Here is a 13,273-nt window from a genome sequence, read left to right as displayed (position 1 = left end):
GTGTCAATAGGGAACATTTGTTGTTAAAGTGTCTTAATTTTTTTTGTTTGGTTGGTATGACATCTGTCAAATATATTTAGTATACGTCAAGTCATGGAACAAACATCATCATATGTTTTCATCGTGTTAATGTCGAATTTTGTGCAGAAAGTGATGATTTGCGGAAAGCATTAATTTCTTGTTTTCATTTGAAAAAAAAAAAAAAAAAAAGTGCTGCAGAGTTGCATGAATGCTTGTCAAGGAATATGGTGATCATGCTCTATCAGAAGCAAAAGATAGTTTCAGAAACAATGACTTTGATGTAAGAAATGAAGAACGTGGAAGACTACCAAAAAAAGTTCGAATATGCCAAATTGCAAGCAATATTGGATGAAGATGATACTTTGAGTCAGAAGCAAATGGCAGCAATGCTAAATGTTGCAAAAAAATCTCTGTTTGAAAGCTATGGGAAAGATCCAAAAGTGTGGAAAATGGGTGCCACATGAACTGAATGAAAGACAGATGGAAAACCGAAAAATCATTTGTCAAATTTTGCTTCAAAGACATGAAAGAAAATCAATTTTGCATCGAATTGTTACTGGTGATTAAAAATGGATTTATTTTAAGAATCCTAAATGGGAAAAATCATGGGTTAATCCTGGAGAACCATCAACACCAACTGCAAAACCAGATCGATTTGGCAAGAAGACAATGCTCTGTGTTTGGTGGGATCAGAAAGGTGTGGTGTATTATGAGCCTCTAAAACCTGGTGACACTGAATACTAATCGCTACAGACAACAAATGATCAATTTGAACTATGCATTGATCGAAAAAAGACCAGAATGGGCCAGAAGACATTGCAAAGTATTTTTTTTACATAACAATGCACCTGCACACAAAGCAAAACTGGTTCAGGATACAATCAAAACACTTGGCTGGGAGCTGCTATCCCACCTGCTGTATTCACCAGACTTGGCCCCTTCCGACTACCATTTGTTTTCATCAATGGGACACACATTGGCTGAGGAACACCGATTCCTATGAAGAAGTCTAAATTTGGGTGTCTGATTGGTTTGCTTAAAAAGACCATTTTTATTTGTGTGGTGTCCACAAATTGCCAGAAAGGTGGTCAAAATGTATAGAAAGCAATGGTCAGTACTTTGAATAAAAGGTTTTTACTTTTCAATTCAAAATTAGTGTTTCATTTTCACAAAAAATGCTCATTTTATATCGGTACACTTGGTATTGTGACCTTTGTACAGGCAAATCACAAAATAATTAATAGTACCCTAAAAAATGACAATTCTCCAATTAGTTTTGGAAATGCCTGTTCTGAAAGTGGTCATGTTGTAATGCAAACTGCAGATACCAGTTTGTAGCAATTGTTAACAACCTAAAGATTCTTTTAGTTCCTTGTTAAAGTCATCCAAAAGTTTTAAATTCACATTTGGCCCATTCATTAATAGCAGAAACTTTTTTTAGGTTTTTGAAACTCAATGATCTTTTTACACCTCCAAACAAATCATTTTGGATAACAGTTTTCCACCATTTTACGTGCTGCGAAGAGGTTTTACCTTTAAGTTAGTTTTTTCAACTTCATTGATCTTACCTATTCCAGCCTTCTCCAGAGTGCTGGTTCCAGAGTATCACAGAAAAGCTCACCAGCATAAAAGTTACGAGTATCTTATACTGGTTTAAAAATTCTACTATAGAATTCAACGATACAGACAGAAGTACGAGTTTCATAGTGCTGTCATGTTTAGTATTAAAATTTCATGTAGCAGATGATGTGACCTTTAAACACTGATTCAGAAATTTCATTCAGTCTGTATTATTATTACAACTGACCATCAGAACACTTTGTTCTGATGTATTGTTCACTACGCTCGTATGTTTTGACTTCTGAACAAAATAGTAATAAAACAAGTTTATACAGACTAAGAATATGGTGTTAGTGAAACACATTGACCACCCATAAGCAAAATTCTTTTATTGCACTTTCAGTTTGAGGTCACACAAATGGCATCATGACCAGTTTCATCATTTAGCAAGGTGTCAGACCATTTAAGTTACATAGTAACTCATAGTACAACCGATGAATTACTACATATCATGTTCAAATCTTCTGATTACGACTTGCTAAGAAGTTGAAACCTATTATGATACCATTTACATGAGTCAGTGCTGAAAAATACAGTAAAAGAATAAAACAAATCTTTATAAATAAAGTACCTGCTGGGAATGTTTGCGGGGTTTCATCAGGACAAACTGCTGGCTGTTCAGGTACTGGGTATACAGCAGGCTCTTCAACAGCCACTGCTGCTGCCGTTTCTTCAGCAACTGCATTCGTAGGGACCTCTCCTTCAGGTGCAACATTCTACAATTGAAAGAATCTTTATAATTGTGAACAATGCTGCATCACAAATATACTTGCAACTATTTTCCTACATTTCAATCAGTTAAATATGGCTAAGAAATTAATATTAAATTATATACTTCATGGCAGTACCCATACATCTGAGGGGCAACAGAGGTCATACAGGTGAGGTGATTGGCAGCAGGTAGGTGATTGGAAAAACATTGGAGAGGTCCCATAATTTTTATTTCTTGTCTATGTATATACTGCACAAATTAAAGTATACCATCTCTTAAAAATTTTATCTTAAAGGGTTTTTAACATTTCTTTCGCATCTGCAAGAATTATACTGGGATACAAGTTGTGATACAAGAGAAATGAAGAAACGAAAAAGTATAGAGGTGTTATTGTACATCAAAATAATATAACACCTACCATTTCTAAGCATTATCTACATTGTTTGGACACTTAATACAAGCAAAACTGTTTGTACACCTTACTGAATGAGTATTATCTGTGATTTCAAGTAGTAGGTGTATTTTATCAAAGCCTGAATGAAGGTGTGATCATAGTGACACTTAGTAATACCTTCTCAATATTCTGACCCTTTCCAGCAGTTTGTTCAGTTTTTACAGTTGCTTGCTCTTTAGTTCACTACAAAATCACTAACTAAACATTCCTCATCACTTACAAATCACTGATGCAGCAATTATTGCATCATCCCCTAGAACCACATGGATCTCAAATACCATTATCTGCAATAAGCCTGTGCAGAAATAAGAAAGTTATCACTATCAGACCTTCATGTGGCAGCCTTATTAACTCTGTTCACATTTCCATAAAAATGACTCGAGGATAGTCTGCCAAAAATGGTTGATACACTGGATTTTTGCTTACTGTTTTAAGAACTACTTAGAGATCAGCAGTGCATCTGCACCTGTGTCACAAATATGTTGTCTGAGTTACAATAGAATTATAATTTTTAAAAAGTTAGACTCTTTCCAATCTCCAGATTTAACAAACCATTAACCATTCTTGTTTAAGCACAGAGCCACTTCACTCCAATGAGGTATAGATTAAGCTAACTGTATTGTGAGAAGGGAACATTTCATATTCAAACTAAACCAAACAATGCCCTAACTTCTGTGACCTTTGGAGGGTAACTGGCATGCTAGTGTTCTGAATATACTAAATGAGTGGACCAGATTGACAGCGATGTGTTATGAACATTTGTGGTATAGAATACACACACAACCTCAACAATGCTGCAATGAAAGTGACAAGAGCACTACATACAGTAAAATACAATTATTGCACATGCATAGGAAAGATTATAAATGCACATCAAAGATGATGATACTGCTGTGGTATCAACAACAAGGAAGATGTTTTACAGTTTTAGATGGAGAGAATGACAGGGGAGGGATGAGTCTGTAAAGGTAGATATACTCACCTCTCCTGTAGTCTCCTCTACAGCTTCTTCCACAGACTGGTCAAAATATCCACAACTGACTATGGTTGTTACAATTTCTTTCAGTTTTGCACATGTCGTCCCAACAAGCTCTTTTGGTTTCCCTTCAACAATAGCTAGTAGGTGTTCAGCAGAAAGATTCACTTGCTCCTGTGGATGCAGAAGAGAATTATCAAATTTACAAAGAGAGAGAAAAATGGAAAGACAAAAGATGAGTCCGATTCATACCTGGAATGATGGTGTGCCTTCTTCCCCTCCATGCTTTGGAGAAACCTCAACATATAAGTCGTCCAGATACTTTAAATCTTCTTCAGTCAGCTGCGCTGCACCATTTCTACCAGCCAAAAAATCTTCCCGAACAGTATCTTGCCCCATACTCTGCAGTACATCCTAGAGCAAAAGTTTTGGGTGTTATGTGATGAACATTATATAAAAAAACTACAGCACATCTCTTTCTGATGCATTACATATATCTGCCTTAAGTATGGGCAGTTTCAAATACAATTTAACAGAGTTTTTTCAACTTTTGTACTGATCACAAAAGAATAATGTGTGTGATACATCTATACTGCAAAGAATTCAATGAACTGATTACAATGACAAGTACTTACCATACAGATAACAAATATTCTTTAAGTTTGACAGGATGTGCTAACACCAAGTTAAGGCACGCAAGAAAAATAATTATGAAAGCTTGATATATTGAGAAAATGTGTGTGTATGGACTATATTGACAACATAACATCATCACTATTATTCCTAGATAATCAAGCAACGAGATGACTGGCCACGTGTGAGAGTTATGTTTGGGTGGACATATGCATTTTCTTTTGCTTACATCTTATGAATTTTGTGTGATAGCTAATAATATCTACCTTCTTAAAGTGCCTGTGTCACTCAACACATCTATGTGTTGGCAGGGGTCTAGCCTTTTAGTATTATTGTTCCTTCTACAAAATATAGACATTTCCGCTTAATTGTTGGCATATCGCCTTTCTATGAGTGACTTTTCTCTCAACAAGAAGCATATGCTTTTGCTTCACAGATTCGTGCTGAACAAACTTCTGTATTTTAAGTGGAAAGCTAAGATGTTAAGTAACCCAAACCGAATATTGCTCAATGGCTTGTCAGACAAGGACTTTTTAAAGTTCTCTCTTTCACAGATGCATTGTCAGAACTATTTCAATGAATCTCAATCTGACCAAGACCTGTGCATCTTACAAAGAAGTTAACTTCACAACGATTCTACTTATTGGAACAAGGTTGTTTAGAAACAACTTTCACAGTTAGATGATATTTACAAAATGACTACAGCAAATAGACAATGCCAGAAGAGCAGCAGCAAATATTGTAACACAAACAATGGTGCACAGAATTCACCACCAGCAATTTCATTCTTGTCATAATCAATGTACAGAAATTACAATACAAAATATTTCCTCCTAAAAATGGAACAATGGAAAAATCCAGGACTTTCCAACACAATCTCATTTTTATCTACATAATATAAGGTGGGTGTTCTAGGACATAAAATCAGTAACAATCCTGATGTCAACATACAAATGTCGTGTTTCACTTCATAAAACATTTTGTCTGGAGTCTAAATTGGCACTGAAAGCTCCAAATATTACTCATACTAGAGATTGGTTAGTTGGTTGATTTGGGGCAGGGGACTAAACAGCGAGGCCATCAGTCCCATCACATTAGGGAAGGAAGTTGGCTATGCCCTTTCAAAGGAACCATCCCAGCATTTGGCTGTAGGGATTTAGGGAAAATGCACCGGACGTGAGTTTGACCCATCATCCTCCCGAATGCGAGTCCAGTGTGCTAACCACTGTGCCATATTGTAGATCTCGTGTATATATATTCATTAACCAATGCAGTATTCTGTGTAATTCCTATGGAGTGCTGCATAACAGACCAGTACATCTCATCTCATTCACAAATAGTTGTTACTTAATCTTAAACAGTGTTTAACCTAAATTTTTGTATGTATAATACTTGCGCAGTGTTAACAGCTACTTTAAACCTAGAAATAAAATCTAGAATTACTAAGGGCCGACAGTACAAACACTGCTGATTGCAGGGCAATTTAACCTTAGTATCAGAACTGAGCCAGTTCTGGTATCCACTGTGTTGTAAACACTGAACTTTTAACAACTGAACAAGGTTCAGTGTATCTTTTCTCGCTGTAATAGACCCACCTCATGATCTACATACATGTTTTCCATGTTTTCTTCAGTATAGCGCACAATAAAATCTCAGGAAGGTGTCAGTTTTAATGATCCTTAGTTTAATGCAACTGTTAGTGGATGGAGGAAGATGTAGGTAATACAGATCAAGAAATATACCAATACAATAGCCAGTGATCACAGTTCTGTCAGCAGAGGATCATTCAGAAGAACTTCAGAACAATTGTAGTGGGGACCTTTCTTTTCCTCCAATAAAATAAGCAAGTGAAAATCCAATATATTCTGGATGGCAGTAACAAAAAATGTCTATCCAGCATTGAATATCAAATTTGCAGTTTCTTTTTGAATCTAATGAGGAAGTGCAAGTTTAATCCTGGAATTTTGTTTTATATGGAAAAAAGTGATTTTGTGAGACAAAGTACAATCTGCAGGTTTTATTCAGTGCAGTAAAATCAACATGAAGTATTTAAACAACACTTAAATAATTGTAAAAATAAATGTTATATAATTTTAATTGGTTCATGGTGTGGGTTCCTGTAGTCATGTCCTAGTTCATGAACCACGGGCAACGTATGAGTGGCCAAGTAAGTGGTCCCGACAGTCGGGATACCAGTTACTTTGGAATAAGGCTGGGCATCTCTGACATATCCTGAGTCGTGGTCACCTTTGTGCTCAAACGGCAAAGACTACCAAATCCACCGGTTAGTCCCTCAGCCGTTAGGGGTAAAACCCAATGGGACTCGGGGCAAGTAAGGCTAGCAACCTGCTTCCCTGGTACTTTAAATATGATGCTGGCAACAATCAGAGCAAAATGCCTCGGACCTTTGGAGGTGACTGAGTCCCACCTCTAACTGACAAACCACAGACTCCTAAGATACGATTTGGCAAACAAATGGTAATGAGATGGGGAGCTATTAATATCAATGGGGGCTACTCTGGGAAGAAGGTAGAGCTGGCAGAGGCTGCAAGTAAGATGGGGCTGGACGTTTTAGCTGTTAGTGACATTCGGGTAAGGGGTGAGAAAGAAGAAGAAGTGGGAGAATACAAGGTCTACCTGTCAGGAGTCAAAGCAGGAATAGCACAATGGGGTGTAGGGCTTTACATCAGGAAAGAAATGGAACCCAGTGTAGTTGCAATAAGGTATGTAAACGAATGACTGATGTGGATAGATTTGACAGTGTCTAGTAAGAAAATTAGGATTGTGTCAGTATATTCGCATTGTGAAGGGACAGATCAAGATAAGGTGGATAGTTTTTATGAGGCACTCAGTGATGTAGTTGTCAGAGTAAAGGACAAGGACAGTGTTCTGCTCATGGGTGATTTTAATGCCAGGATTGGAAATCGAACAGAAGGGTATGAAACGGTTATGGGTAAATTTGGAGAGGATATGGAGGCCAACAGGAACGGGAAACAACTCTTGGATTTGTGTGCCAGTATGGGCTTAGTAATCACAAACTGCTTTTTTAAACATAAGAACATTCACCGGTATACATTGGAAGGCAGGGGAACCAGATCTGTCATTGACTATATAATAACAGATCAGGAATTCAGGAAGGCTGTGAGGGACACACACGTATTCAGGGGATTCTTTGATGACACTGATCATTATTTAATCTGCAGTGAAATTGGGATTGTGAGGCCGAAAGTGCAGGAGGTCAGGTCCATATGTAGGAGGATAAGAGTGGAGAAACTTCAGGATAAGGAAATCAGGCAGAAGTACATAACAGCGATCTCAGAAAGGTACCAGTTAGTTCAATGTAGTCAATTACAGTCATTGGAAAAGGAATGGACAAGGTACAGGGACACAGTACTAGAAGTGGCTAAAGAATGTCTTGGAACAGTAGTGTGTAAAAGTAGGAAGAAGCAAACAGCTTGGTGGAATGATACAGTAGTCAAGGCAGCCTGTAAAAGGAAAAAGAAGACGTATCAAAAATGGCTACATACCAGAACCCAGGTAGACAGAGAAAGTTATGTTGAAGAAAGAAACAAAGCCAAACAGATAATTGCAGCATCCAAGAAGAAATTGTGGGAAGACTTTGGAAACAGGTTGGAGACTATGGGTCAAGCTGCTGGAAAACCATTCTGGAGTGTAATTAGCAGTCTTCGAAAGGGAGGTAAGAAGGAAATGACAAGTATTTTGGACAGGTCAGGAAAACTGCTGGTGAATCCTGTGGATGCCTTGGGCAGATGGAGGGAATATTTTGAAGAGTTGCTCAATGTAGGTGAAAATGCGATCAGTAATGTTTCAGATTTCGAGGTAGAATGGGATAGGAATGATGATGGAAATAGGATCACATTTGAGGAAGTGGAAAAAATGGTCAATAGATTGCAGTGCAATAAAGCGGCTGGGGTCGATGAAATTAAGTCGGAACTCATCAAATACAGTAGAATGTCAGGTCTTTAATGGCTACACAGGATAATTGAAATGGCCTGGGAGTCGGGACAGGTTCCATCAGACTGGACAAAAGCAGTAATCACACCAATCTTTAAACATGGAAACAGAAAAGATTGTAACAACTACAGAGGTATCTCTTTAATCAGCGTTGTGGGTAAAATCTTCTCAGGTATCGTTGAAAGGAAAGTGCGAGTGTTAGTTGAGGACCAATTGGATGAAAATCAGTGTGGGTTTAGGCCTCTTAGAGGTTGTCAGGACCAGATCTTTAGCTTACAGCAAATAATGGAGAAGTGTTATTGAGTGGAACAGGGAATTGTATCTATGCTTTATAGATCTAGAAAAGGAATATGACCGGGTTCCTAGGAGGAAGTTATTGTCTGTTCTACAAGATTATGGAATAGGAGGCAAACTTTTGCAAGCAATTAAAGGTCTTTACATGGATAGTCAGGCAGCAGTTAGAGTTGACGGTAAATTGAGTTCATGGTTCAGAGTAGTTTCAGGGGTAAGACAAGGCTGCAACCTGTCTCCACTGTTGTTCATATTATTTATGGATCATATGTTGAAAACAATAGACTGGCTGGGTGAGATTAAGATATGTGAACACAAAATAAGCAGTCTTGCATATGCGGATGACTTAATTGTGATGGCAGATTCGATTGAAAGTTTGCAAAGTAATATTTCAGAGCTAGAGCAGAAATGTAAGGACTATGGTATGAAGATTAGCATCTCCAAAACGAAAGTAATGTCAGTGGGAAAGAAATATAAACGGATTGAGTGCCAAATAGGAGGAACAAAGTTAGAACAGGTGGACGGTTTCGAGTACTTAGGATGCATATTCTCACAGGATGCCAACATAGTGAAAGAACTGGAAGCTAGGTGTAGCAAAGCTAATGCAGTGAGCACTCAGCTACGATCTACTCTCTTCTGCAAGAAGGAAGTCAGTACCAAGACTAAGTTATCTGTGCACCATTCAATCTTTCGACCAACTTTGTTGTATGGGAGTGAAAGCTGGGTGGATTCAGGTTACCTTAACAAGGTTGAGGTTACGGATATGAAAGTAGCTAGGATGATTGCACGTACTAGTAGATGGGAACAATGGCAGGAGGGTGTCCACAATGAGGAAATCAAAGAAAAACTGGGAATGAACTCTATAGATGTAGCAGCCAGGGCGAACAGGCTTAGATGGTGGGGTCATGTTACACGCATGGGAGAAGCAAGGTTACCCAAGAGACTCATGGATTCAGCTGTAGAGGGTAGGAGGAGTCGGGGCAGACCGAGGAGAAGGTACCTGGATTCGGTTAAGAATAATTTTGAAGTAATAGGTTTAACATCAGAAGAGGCACCAATGTTAGCACTGAATAGGGGATCATGGAGGAACTGTATAAGGGGGGCTATGCTCCAGACTGAACGCTGAAAGGCATAATCAGTCTTAAATGATGATGATGATAATTTTAATTAAAAATTTCAAATGATTTGCACCTTGAATCTCTGTTTAAACAAGTCTTAGTATAAGTTACAAAATGTCACCTCATGACTTAAGGGGTATTATTGAAGTATGCTTTTATTCACATAGTAAAAAAGGAGATAACTAACTTCAATCAAAAATATTGTTCTCCTAGAGGACAATGGAAATGAAGATGAGAATGTAGTGCAAGCTAACTGTGACACCAATACATTGCATATTTTGAACAAACAATAACCTCTACAAGCTGATAAGCAACACCCAAGCCAGGATTCTGTTAAAAAACCCACAGTGTCAGACTCACGTCCCAAGACCAAAGACGTTCTTGATGTGAAATACAAATTTTACGAAAGATTAGAGTGCCTCATGCATGAACATAAGGTAAGTACAGTGGATGCTCGCAAAATTAAAAGGCTGCAACCATTGTGTTCTCTCAATTATTCGTGCACAGATTATCCAGTTTGAGGACTATTTGTGCTTAATCAGAGAGAGAGAGAGAGAGAGAGAGAGAGAGAGAGAGAGAGAGAGAGAGAGAGGGGGGCAATATTTTTCTCTAGCAAACAGTAATAACCCACCATCAGACAAGAAGTGCCATTTCCACTGTCTAAAGAACTGCCCCATGTGACAACAGAGTACTGTTTCCCTTTTTATAGTCCAGCCTACTCATCTACATCTACACTCTGCATACCATCGTTCCATTCCGTTATGGAGTGCAGGAGGAAGAACAATTGTTTGAATGCCTCACTGTGTGCCATAATTCTAATCTTATCCTCTTGATTGCTATGTGAGCAATATGTAGGGGATTGTAGTACATGTTGAGTCGTCATTTAAAGCCAAATCTTGAAACTTCATTAACAGAATTTCTCGGGATAGTTTATGTGTATCTTTTTAAGAGTCTTCCAGATCAGTTCCTTCACTATCTCTGTATGCACTCCCATGGATCAAAGAAAACTGTCACTATTCATGTTGCCCTTCTCTATCCACATTCAAACAGGTCTCTTACTTTAGCAATATTCTAGAACTGGTCACACAAGTAATTGTAAGCACTACTTTGCAGAGTGATTTCACTCCCCCACCTGCTTTACCAAAGACTGAGCTTATGTGATCATTACTTGTCATATCCCAGCTGTCTGTACATGTTTGCTGATTCCAACAGTGACTCACTGATATTATAGTCATATGATGCTATGTTTTCGCTGTGAAATGCACAATTTTGCATTTCTGAACATTTAAAGCAAGTTCCCAACTTTGAAATCTTATCAACATCTGACTTAATATTTATACAGCTGCTTTCAGATAGTACTTTATTCTAGGTAACTGCATCATCTGCAAAAAGCCTCATGTTACTATTAATGTTGTCCATTATGTCATTAAATTACAGCAGGAACAATAAGGGTCACAACACACTTCTGTGGGGCACACCAAGTTACTTCTACATCTGACAATTACTCCATCCAAGATACACTGGACACTGAGTCGCATGATTTTCAGAAAGCAAGAAATACTGCATCTTCCTGACTGCATTGATCCTAAGCTTTCAGTATGCCATTTGAGAATAGTGTGAGTTGTGTTTCACACGATGATTTTGGAATCCATGCCAATTGGCACTGAGGTCATTCTGTTCAAGATACCTCATTATGTTTGAGCTCAGAATATGTTCCAAGGTTATACAACAAATCAAAGTGAAGGATATTGCATGGCAGGTTGAACCTGATAGGGATTTCAGTAGGCCCTGGAGATTTCTTCAATTTTAACAATTTCAGCTGTTTCTCAACACCATTGACACCAACACTTATTTCATTCATCTTTTCAATGTAAGAGGATTAAATTAGAGCAATTCTCCTGTTCCTTTGTAAAGGAACATCTGAAAACTGAGTTATGTATTTCAGCTTTTGCTTTGCTACCCTCAATTTCAGTTCCAGTGTCATTCACTATGGACTGGACACTAACTTTGGTGCCTCTAACAGCCTTTACACATGACCAGAATTTATCTGGTTTTTCTGAAATATCATTTGACAATACTCTGCTACAATAGTCATTGAAGGCATCATGCATTGCTCTCTTGACAGCCCCACACATTTCATTTACCATATCCCCCCCCCCTCTCTCTCTTTCTAGCCCTATGCTTTGTTTTATACCTATTACATAGTAATCTCAATGTCTAGTGACTATACCACAGATGTTCCCTTCCATTATGAACTGTTCTGCAGGGTGCATATATATCCACTACACCATCAACAGTTCTTTTAAACTTTAGCAATAGTGTGTGTACATGTTCCAGCCCTATGCTGAAAGTTAAGACACTATTGATTTTTTATCTGGTTTACTGAACACACATCTTTCTGCTTGTTTTTAATGTACTCTGGAAGTCATTGTTGCCACAACTGCATAATTGTCACTGATACCAGGTTTGATGTGGACATCCTCAAAGAGGTCAGGCCTATTTGTTGCCATTAGATCCAACATATTTCCATCATGACTGAGGTTTCCTAACTATCTGTTCTAGGTAGTTTTCTGAGAAGGGATTTAACAATGTTTCATAAGATGTCTTAACACCAATCACTAACAAAACTGTAATTTTCTGACGGTAATCGGCATGTGTCACTGAAGCAAGTCAAAAGAAATTTCTAAGAGATATGATGGCAAAACGAAAGAGACACATTAACATTAAAACAAAATTTAGAATTACTTGGAAGATTTGATAAGGGGAAAACAACTGTAAATGGCTCAGAGCACTATGGGACTTAACATCTATAGTCATCGGTCCCCTAACAACTGCAAAACCAAGTGCTAATATTGGCACTGGAATGCAGACTGTCTGGGACATGTTGTCAGGAAATGCAATTCTAATTCTGGACCACCTGCACGCAACAGGATGAAGAGATCTACATTTGACGGCCTAGATGCTGCCAAAAATAAGCAGAAGGTATCACTATTTCAGACACAATGTGTGGCAAAAGAGCTAAACCTTTTTTTTCCTAAAGCTCTATGGTTATATGGGGCCTAATCTGGATGGCTAATCAGATTCAAACATCATTATGGGATTCAGGAACTTACTGTGCAAGGAAAGCAGCTTAGTTCAAATTTTGTGGCAGCTAATTTCTCCTGGGAAGGGTTTCCGATTGGTTGGTTGGTTTAAAGGCGGGAGAAGGGACCAAACTACGAGGTCATCAGTCCCTTGTTCCTAATAAAACAGTGCCACAAGTGTCAGAATAAAATGGACGAAACACATAACACATAATGGAAAGAAAGGAAAAGCCACAAGAACGAAGGGAAGGCAACGAACACTAAAAGGAACAAAAGTGGACAAGAAAACAGAGAGATGCTAGAAACAGAAGACAGTAAAACATGAATGCAGATTGCAGTGGCTGGCCAACCACGGGAATAAAAAGGGAAAGCCAGCCACTCTGCAACACA

General features: G+C 38.2%; 1 protein-coding gene across 2 annotated transcripts in view; it reads right to left on the bottom strand.

Annotated features, from left to right (window-relative positions):
• Positions 1-13,273, bottom strand: part of LOC126174903 (caprin homolog) — an 84,422-nt gene that overhangs the window by 47,811 nt on the left and 23,338 nt on the right. For both annotated transcript variants that reach the window (XM_049921332.1, XM_049921333.1), the window contains exons 3-5: positions 4,036-4,197; positions 3,790-3,957; positions 2,213-2,357 (exon numbers count right to left, since the gene is read on the bottom strand). In XM_049921332.1, the coding sequence (XP_049777289.1) occupies positions 2,213-2,357; positions 3,790-3,957; positions 4,036-4,197 (475 nt within the window). The remainder of the gene's footprint in view (positions 1-2,212; positions 2,358-3,789; positions 3,958-4,035; positions 4,198-13,273) is intronic.

Source organism: Schistocerca cancellata, chromosome 3 (assembly GCF_023864275.1).
Source record: "Schistocerca cancellata isolate TAMUIC-IGC-003103 chromosome 3, iqSchCanc2.1, whole genome shotgun sequence".
Classification (NCBI taxonomy): Eukaryota; Metazoa; Arthropoda; class Insecta; order Orthoptera; family Acrididae; genus Schistocerca; species Schistocerca cancellata.
The sequence above is the reverse complement of the archived record's forward strand: the minus strand, read 5'-3'. Positions and strand labels throughout refer to the sequence as shown.